Source organism: Aulonocara sp. 'chitande type north' Nkhata Bay, linkage group LG7, assembly GCF_057382095.1.
Source record: "Aulonocara sp. 'chitande type north' Nkhata Bay isolate Kocher_YH1m ecotype deep benthic linkage group LG7, A_spYH_male_GT1.1, whole genome shotgun sequence".
NCBI classification, from domain to species: Eukaryota; Metazoa; Chordata; class Actinopteri; order Cichliformes; family Cichlidae; genus Aulonocara; species Aulonocara sp. 'chitande type north' Nkhata Bay.
In genome coordinates this window covers 4,156,698-4,165,727 of record NC_141350.1, presented here as the reverse complement: position 1 = coordinate 4,165,727, position 9,030 = coordinate 4,156,698, and the positions used below count along the sequence as shown (strand labels likewise).

At 40.8% G+C, this 9,030-nt stretch overlaps 1 protein-coding gene across 3 annotated transcripts; it reads right to left on the bottom strand.

Moving 5' to 3' along the window:
- Positions 1 to 136: 136 nt before the first annotated feature.
- LOC147324329 (thromboxane-A synthase-like) lies at positions 137 to 9,027 on the bottom strand. Of its 3 annotated transcripts, none has more exons than XM_086298060.1 (14): positions 8,904 to 9,027; positions 8,510 to 8,654; positions 8,187 to 8,280; positions 7,983 to 8,035; positions 7,760 to 7,856; positions 7,526 to 7,642; positions 4,193 to 4,281; positions 3,936 to 4,084; positions 3,607 to 3,737; positions 3,166 to 3,522; positions 2,993 to 3,081; positions 2,139 to 2,276; positions 920 to 1,082; positions 137 to 818 (listed from the first exon to the last, which is right to left on the bottom strand). In XM_086298060.1, the coding sequence occupies exons 2-14, from the start codon at positions 8,602 to 8,604 to the stop codon at positions 738 to 740; spliced, it is 1,653 nt and encodes a 550-aa protein (XP_086154186.1). In that variant the 5' UTR covers positions 8,605 to 8,654; positions 8,904 to 9,027; the 3' UTR covers positions 137 to 737. The 3 variants fall into 3 exon arrangements, with proteins under 3 accessions (XP_086154186.1, XP_086154188.1, XP_086154187.1); XM_086298062.1 differs by having other exon boundaries at positions 8,802 to 9,003; XM_086298061.1 differs by having other exon boundaries at positions 8,786 to 8,921.
- Between the last annotated feature and the right edge of the window lie 3 nt (positions 9,028 to 9,030).

Sequence of the window (9,030 nt, the reverse complement as noted above, 5' to 3'; positions counted from 1 at the left end):
GACACAGAGGATTTTCATTTCTTGTGTGTTCTGGTGGTTTGTAACTCAACTGGTGTCAGATCAAGTACACTGACCATTAAAATTTAAGGATAAACCATTGATTTGCAACGTTTGCACAAAAAGTAGATGAAGCAGGTGAATAACAGTCGGGATTTAATGTGGCAAAATTAGCATGTGCCTCCTTTACATATGCTCCATCTTTTTGCCAAATATCATGGAATGGAGCCATTTGATTATTTGTGCTATTTTGCTGACAGACAGCACTGAAAACCTCAAAATCAGGACTGAAATCATAAGGCTGCCGGTCACAATTCCTCACACTGTTTGAAAGAGACAGTGAGTGATTAATCGGATCAACTTTCCTGTAAAAAATGATTCATTCAATGTTTTAAACAACAAGCGCATAAAAACTGCAATAAAGTGTCTATTTATATATGTGCATCAATACAGAAAATCTTCTTGTGAAATATTTTCTCATGTGGCATTCCTTCCATTTGATATGTAAATTGTCAAACTGTTCCAGTCACAAAATTATAGTTAATATTTTCTAAAACATTTGAATGAATCTGCAGTAAATCCCTTATTATATTTAGTACATTCAAATCTAAAATATTTCAATGTTGTGATTTTTCAAGCATCTCCCAAGTACTGGATTAACTTGAACTAAGACAGTTGAACTTATTTTGCAGTCTGCTGAAAATGATCCAGTCATTCGATAGAGAAGTCAGCAGACAATCTCACTTGCTCCTTCTGGAAATTTTCACACAAACACCATTTTTAGGACCAAGAGTGCTTAACGACTTCAACTCAAGAGGAACCTGAAAAAAAGAGTGCCCTCGATAAAACAAACATCTTTTTTCAGGACTGGCTGTTAATGAACATTCATGAGATTTGCTGAGCAGCTCTAAGTCAAACGTACCTCAGTCTTAGAGCAGGCAGTGATGTTGAAGTTGTGGAACAGATGCATTAAAGCCAGTTTGATTTCAAGCTGGGCGAGCTTCATTCCCACACAGTTACGGGGGCCAGCCCCAAATGGTAGGTATACGAATGGATGTCGACTGGCCTTGGCCTCTGGTGTAAACCTGGGGATCAACAGCAAGTTGTTGTTTTTAAAGTTGAATGAAAAGCATTGGAAACTAAAAGACCACATTCTTAATGAGACAAATTTCTCTTGCTACTTTATACAATGGCATAAAACTACTGTTATCTTGAACTGAGATATTTAACTACATGAAAAATATTACATGATACAGTTCTGTTCATAGTTTTTATGGAAAGAATTTCTAGGCATAGCCATGTGACAGAAAGTTCCCATTTTGGTGACCTTTGAATCTCCTCGTTGCTATTTGCAGGTGATGTGGGTCTCTTGGCTTCATCTGGTGGTTGTCTCCAGCACTCACTGGAGCGGTTTCCAGCCGAGTATGAAGCGGCAAGAACGAGAATCACAACTCCAAGGTGGAGGCCATGGTTCTTAGCTGAAAAGGGTGGAGTGCCTACTCTTTTCAGGGATGAGTTGCTACCCCAAGTGCAGGGGTTTAAGTATCTGAGGGTCTTATGAAGACCCTCAGAAGTGAGGGAAAAATGGAGTGGGAAATTGACAGACAGATTGGGGCCACTGCTGAAGAGATGTGGAGGCTGCATTGGTTCTTTGTGGTAAAGAAAGAGCAGAGCATGAAAGCAAAACTCTCAATCCAAGTCCAGCAACTCCAAGTCCAGCAACTGGTCTCTTCAGTTTCCAGACTGTTGTTAAAAAGAGGAGATACTACTAACTGATACTACTAACTACTGACACTGCAATGTGCCAACTCCCAACAAATTCAAAATCAAGCTATATCTCAGTTTAAATGTTCTATTTTGAATAAATTATGGGTTTATAAGATTTGTAAATAAATGCATTGTTTTTATTTATATTTTACACTGTGTCCCAACTTTTTGAATTGAGATTGTATTTGTGGGTTGCAGATGTGATAATTTCACTACACAAAAGTGTTTACCACACCCAAAAAATGTATTTGTACCACTGTACAGAAAAATATTTAATATGTTGTTAATATACAGCTGAAATCATGTTAATAAGTCAACATTTGACTGCAGTCATAAGTCAGTCTCTTTACTCGTTTCAGACAGAACTGAAGCACCTCTCAGGAATGAACTTCTCAGGCTCGGGCCAGTGTTCTGGGTCATAATGGAGGAAGCCTGCAGGGATCTCCAGTATTGCTCCTTTAGGAAGTTGCTGACCATTCACCACACAGTCATGTTCTATTTCTCGTGCAAACCTTAGTGGGAAAATTTCAAAATTACACAGTTACAGAATGGTCACACACAGTATCGACAGAAGAGCTGTAACTTTATTTACTTTATTTATTTACTTTATTACGTTATGTAATTCCCTGACCACTGCCACCCCCAGAGAAACTAAAGGGGGAAAACAGTGAAAATAAATTTAACATCATTATCAGAACTGTTATTTCCTTAATTTATTTGGACTTTTAAGCTCTATTGCTTTTTGCTGTCAGTTATAGTTGCCATTGCCTCTCTTGCCTCCCCTGCTCTCTATTTCTGTACATAGCTCCATTCAAAGAAGAAGAGTTTAAGCGTAATGATAGCTACAAAAGCATTTTTAATGCATCTGGATCCAAATGTGAACAGAGCTTAACCCAAATGTCAAAAGATCAGAAAACATCTGCATTGCTGAACCCATCTTTGATCTTTCAACAGTAATGATGATGATGATAATAATAATAATAATAATAATAATAATAATAATAATAATAATAATAATAATAATAATAATAAGAAGAAGAAGAAGAAGAAGAAGAAGAAGAAGAAGAAGAAGAAGAAGAAGAAGAAGAAGAAGAAGAAAGGTTTTCCGGATGATAGCATTATGGCTATACCCCATGAAAAGCTAATTAAGGGACAATGCTGAAAATCTTCCTATATCACAGGGTACCAAAGCTACCCCACTGTAGCCCCAATTGACATCCTTCTTTACCTGAATCCAGGAGGGTAGAGGCGTAATGCTTCACATATAACCATGTCCAAATACTTCAGCTCCTGCACATTTGTGTAATCAGGTGAGTCCTACAAAGCAAACAGCATGACAATCAATGACTGTCCACAACTGCATGAATCAAAATAGATCAGAACCAACTGTAAAACACTCACATGTCTAGTGTAGAAATCATCCACCTCTTTCTGTACTTTGAGTTGACATTCAGGGTGGAGGGCCAAGAGGTAGCAGGTGAACGCCAGAGTGCTGCTACTGGTTTCATAGCCTGCCAGGAGGAAGATGAAAGCCTGACCAACAATCTCATCCTCAGTCATCATCTTTTTCTGTGGACGCCTGACAGACGGCTCCTGTGAATGAGGAAGGTCATTTTCCTGAACTTTGCCTGAAGACTGGGTCTGCTGGTTGTTGTCACTGATCTCATCGGTGTCATTTGAAGTGTCAAAGCGCTCCAATGACACACACTCTTCGGTGGTTCGAGCATCTAACATCAGCTGAAGGAAGTCTCTACGTCTCTACGTGTAAAAGAAATAAATAAGAAAGATAGGAAAATGACAGTTTCAAAGCCACACACAGATTTAGGAAAGTCTGAGATTCACCTGCTCAGGAGGCTGCTCCTCTCTCTGTTTGATGATTTTGTGAATGCTGTTAATGAAGAAATGACTCATCTTATCTCGTCTTTTGTTGGGTATGAACCTCGACAGAGGAGCCATGATGGAGGGAAAAGCAACTAAAGACAGAAACACACAAATCTGCAGAGAACTGCATACACAGGTATATCAACAAAAATGCTTAAATACTTCTTTGGCATATTCTACATCTATTTAACCTTTCTGAAATTCTTTCTTACAATTCTTTGTGATCAACTTTCTCTTTTAATGTCCTACATAAATATCTGAAATTCAATTGTGTTGTAATAATGACTCACAGAAAAGTAACAAGACAGACTTGAAGAAATCATTGGTGAAGGCCATCTGAGCGTGTTGGACAAGTGGGTCATCTGGGTTATTCTGCGAGTCCACCTGAGTTGCAAATGCCACACTGGCAATAACATCCATGGTAAAGTAGCCAAAGTATCTGCAAAATAGCATCAAATTTTAGAAATATGAACAGTGAAAGAAAAAATACAGTAGAAGTAAAGTAGACAAACTGCTTTCAGGCTTTCATCATTGTTTATGTATTTACCTGTGGATATCAAAGGCCTCTCCTGACTCAGCGTAGACATGCAAATTCTTCATCAGGGTATCAATGGCTGTGTTGATGAGCGGAACCATCTACACTCAAATGGAGAGATAATGACAGATGTAAAATAGTCCTATAAACACTTCAGTGAATCATAATGGGTCCATAAACATAAAAAATGGGGGACAGGTCCATGTAATTCCATAAACACCACTACCACAGCTACTTAAATTACACATACAACATAGTTCCAGGAATCTAAGTTGTCAGTTGGGATCCTATGTTGTCGGGAGGCTTTTGCAATCTGGTAGGGTCTCCCATGTCAAATTGGTCCTGGGTGAGGAACCAGACGAAGGGCGATTCAGACAACTATTGTCAGTGCAAAAACAAGGGAACAGTTTACCCTGCGCTTCATAGGGTTACTGGGACACCACCCTGGAGTCATGCCTGTAGAGGGTGCGTGGGGTTCCATGCCTTAGCCTATGGGGCACGGCTGGGCGCAGGGTATTGGGACATGGAATGTCACCCCTCTGTTGTGGAAAGAGCCTGAGCTAGTGCTTGAGATTGAATGATACCGGCTATATATAGTTGGGCTCACCTCAAAGCATGACTTGGACCCTAGAACCAGCCTCCCGGAGAGGGGCTGGGCTCCAGCCTGGTAGTGATGTGTTGGTCGCGAACGAAATGGCTCTTAGAGCCGGATCTTTGACGTGAACGACGCGAGCCAGCTCCTTATTGCGAGCCGTGGTTTTTTCTTTTTCTTTCTCCCACCCTCTCTCGCACTTTTTTCCCGCTTCACTCCACATGCGAGCCTTGTGCTTTGCGCTGGGCAGAGGGGGGAGGGGCGGTAGTTACACTCGCAGTAGCACAGGAACAGAGCGGGAGGGAGAGAGAGAGAAAGAGAGCCAGGGACAACAACGTCACATTAGAAAGGTATAGTAATCATCCACAACTTTTTTCAGTTGTGGATGATAAAGGATTCAGAAAGTTTATTCATGCAGGTCCATATGACAGAATATGCATCTTCTTTTTGTTTTCATATTTTAATTTATATTTAATTGTGTTGTGGTTTGCAGTGTTTTGTGTTGTTTCATTTTAAATTTGTTTAAAAGGAAAAAGCTGAAAATGTAAATAGTTAAAAGTTGAACTGTGACTAGTTGGTTTTTGTATTATATGATTTATTTATTACATTTTATGTGGAGTGAATAAATAAAAGTATATTTACGGTGGCCCCTACAAACAAAGCACGTACAAACTTCAAAACACGTACAAACCCTGAAGCACGTACAAACTTCAAAACACGTACAAACCCTGAAGCACGTAAAAACTCCAAAACACGTACAAAACACAACAGAAGTGCTCCAGGATGCTAGGCCCAGTGTTGAGCTTTTGTTACCTCGTGGCTACACAAGCCAGCAAGTACCAACGACCGGATTTGGTGTGTGGTAGTAACAGGTAAATGAACATATATGAATGCTTGTGTATAAATACACAAACAATACACATATGCTTTCAATTGTGTAATTTAAGTGATCTAGGTAGCTCTGTTTTGAAGTTCAGTTAACGCTAGAAATGTGTTTTGGAGTTTGTATGTGTTTTGTGTCTAGGGGTCACTGTATATTTTTATATATAAACATATATAAATAAAACCACTTTTTTTTACATTAGTAATTCCTTTTGTGCATAATTTTATATTATTGTTAATAATAAATTAATTAAAGCAACAAAACAACCTGAAGAGCCAGTTGGGAGCTGAAAGAGCCGGCTCTTTTTAGTGAGCCGAGCCGAAAGAGCCGGCTCTCTAAAAAGAGCCAGAATTCCCATCACTACAGCCTGGAGTTGCTCTCGCTGAGAGGCAGCAGGCTGGGGTGGTTATTCTGTTATGCCAGGGGCGATTTTAGCCCAATCAAAGCACCCCCAAAGATTTCTTCCCTTTTTTGACAATATTTGCTATTTGTGTGACACACTGCTAAAAATATAAAAAGCATACAGTACTTGGTTGAGACATAACATTTGGTTTGTTCCAGCTCCACTCTCCCCTGCTCTGGCTCTAGTGCTGTTGCTGCCAGAGCGCTGCTGGCTGAGACGCAGCAGAGCGGAGGTGGAAGTGCCTGGTTTAAAACAGGACTGTTTAGCTGCATTTTACCTTCAGTTACTGTCCGAAAGTCTCCTTATATTTCAATCGCATCGCTATAAGTGCAATGTTAATTTCTGCCGATAAGTTCCACTTTGTTCTTACTGTTTGCTGCGGTGATGACGTCACATGCTTTTACGACAGTCCTGCCGTATCACGAGTCGGAGGAGCACTAGGCATGTTTTTCTCCATGAGTGCGGGGGAATAGCGATCTCCAGCCGTGTGCGTTCCTGTGCAAATAGCCACACGTCTGTCCACCCCTCCCACCATGTTCAAACATAAATTTCAATCAATTTTATTATTGTATCATCAGATCTGTGGCTGTATGTTCTGGACACTCGAGTGCCAACTGATCACCACCTGGTGGTGAGTTGGATCAGGTGGGGAGGGAGGATGCTGGACAAACCTGGTGCACCCAAACGTGTAGTGAGGGTGTCTGAATAGACCATGTTCAGCACCTCCACAGCTGAGGCTGCTGCACTGAGCTGCAACTGTAAGGTGTTTTGTACCTTGGTGGTAAACAAACCGAATGGTGGACACCGGAGGTAAAAGGAGGTATCAAGCTGAAGAAGGAAGCCTGTCAGGCTTGGCTAGCCTGTAGGACTCCAGGAACAGCTCTTGGGTGCCAATAGACCAAGCGGAACACGGCTCAGGCAGTGGCTGCAGCAAAAACCTGGATGTGTTGGGTGTTTCCTGGACAGAATATCTAGTTGTATCCAGGTGGTGGGGGGGTTTCCACTTTGGTGGCCTCAGGATTTCATCTTAGCGTTTTGGCTTCATTAGGTGATGACTTCCAGTTTGCACTGGAGCGGTTCGTGACTGAGTACAAAGCAGCATGAATGAGAATTAGCACCTCCAATCCAAGACCATGGTTCACAGCTGGAAAAGAGTGGAGTGGCCACTCTGGGTCATGGACAAGTTACTGTCCCAGGTGGAGGGATTTAAGTATCTTGGGATGTTGTTCATGAGTAGCTTGCAAGAGAGAAGAGAGAGCTTAGGATAAAAGTGAAGCTCTCGAGTTACCGGTCTACGTCCCCCCAGATGAGCTGGAAGAGGTGACTGGGGTGAGAAATTTGGCCTTCCCGTCTCAGAATGTTGCACTGGCGACCCAAACCCGGATAAGCACCAGAAGATGAGATGTGATGTCATGTATCTTATTTCATCTTATCTTATCTCACTTAATGAGAACTTTATTTTCTCACTTCTTTCATCTTGGCAGCACTGAAAGATGGGGTCAGGACACTCCGTACTCGTTTCCACTGTTCATTCCTTAACTGGAGAAGGCAATCAGATACAGGCTTTTTGGCAAACACAAATTTCTGCAGAGAGATAAGAGAGCACAGGCAAAACAATCTGTAATAACCCCTCAGTAACTCTTGTGTGACAATCAGGAATAAACACACATGTTGCATCTTTGCTTTGTATAATTTCCTTACATTCCTGTTAGGGAAGTTGCTGAAGTCCTTCACCAGCAATTGTCTGAGCATATCAGGGTCTGCTACCACTATCACTGGTGTCCGGCCCAAATAATACCTGAAGTATGAGTCCAGACAAAACATGATGGGTAAAGTATCATCTCAAACTGTAGATTATTTATAGAAGCAAAATATTCACAATCTTATTTCAGTAGTTGCTGTTGTAGGATGTATTTTTACTTACCCACATACTTTACCATATGTTTTGACAAGATCATTCAGAGGTTTGAAAAAACCCTGAAAAGAATATTTGAAAAACACAGTCGATGTAACAGTCAGCTGACAATAATGACACAAATATGAGAACAAGGACACCATCCCAGTTTGATGCAAAATCAAGCAGACATTGAAGGTAACTCTGGTCTTCCTTTGTTACACTGTATCTTACCTGCTGAAACATGAATAAGTTGCCAAAGAAAGGCACTGGCTTCGGATGTTTGATGCCACATCGTGAGAGGACTGAGAAGGGACGGACTGAATACCTACAGGCAAAAGTGTTGAAATGTGTTGTTTGTAGGTTGAATGAAAAGAATTTGTGTCAAATGCAGTAAAGAACAGAGCTCACCTTTACCTGGATTCTGTCTAGAGTTATTGTTGCATTCGTTTGCACTGCCTGCTCTATAAAATGTCAATGTATGTGTTTTATGGCACTAGCAGATTATCTACGTGTCCTTATTTCCCTTGAAAAAAGTGTATCATTGACATACTCACCAGTAGAGGAGACCAAGAAAAATGAGGAAGAGTGTCACAGATATTTTGCTGGTCTCAGTGTTGAATACATTTAGAAAGTCACCTGCACCCTGCATGTTGGAAAATCTTCTCTCAGTTTTCAATCATTAATAGGAGAAAAAGGCCCCTGGAGAGAAAAACAGCAAAAAAGAATTAGTTATACTAATATTTTTATTCAATACTTTAGTCATGACTTTCACTAGAACAAAGCATTTAAAGGTATTGTGCAGAAATTCAGGCTTTTGGGGAAATAAACACCTGCCAAAGACCATACATCTATTCCATGTTGTCAAGCCGCTTTGTCCCCGATCAGTTGTGTAGTTTCTTCCAAGACTTTCTACTTACTGAAGCTTTTTTTGTAGCCTTGAGAACTCACCCGAAGAGGAGAGATGTCTGTTCCTATTGTATCCACTTCTGTTTTGTGCACACAAATGTTAAACCACAGATAAAATAGTAACTACAGATTTGGATTGCCTCACCACCTCCATAAATGAGACGGAGCA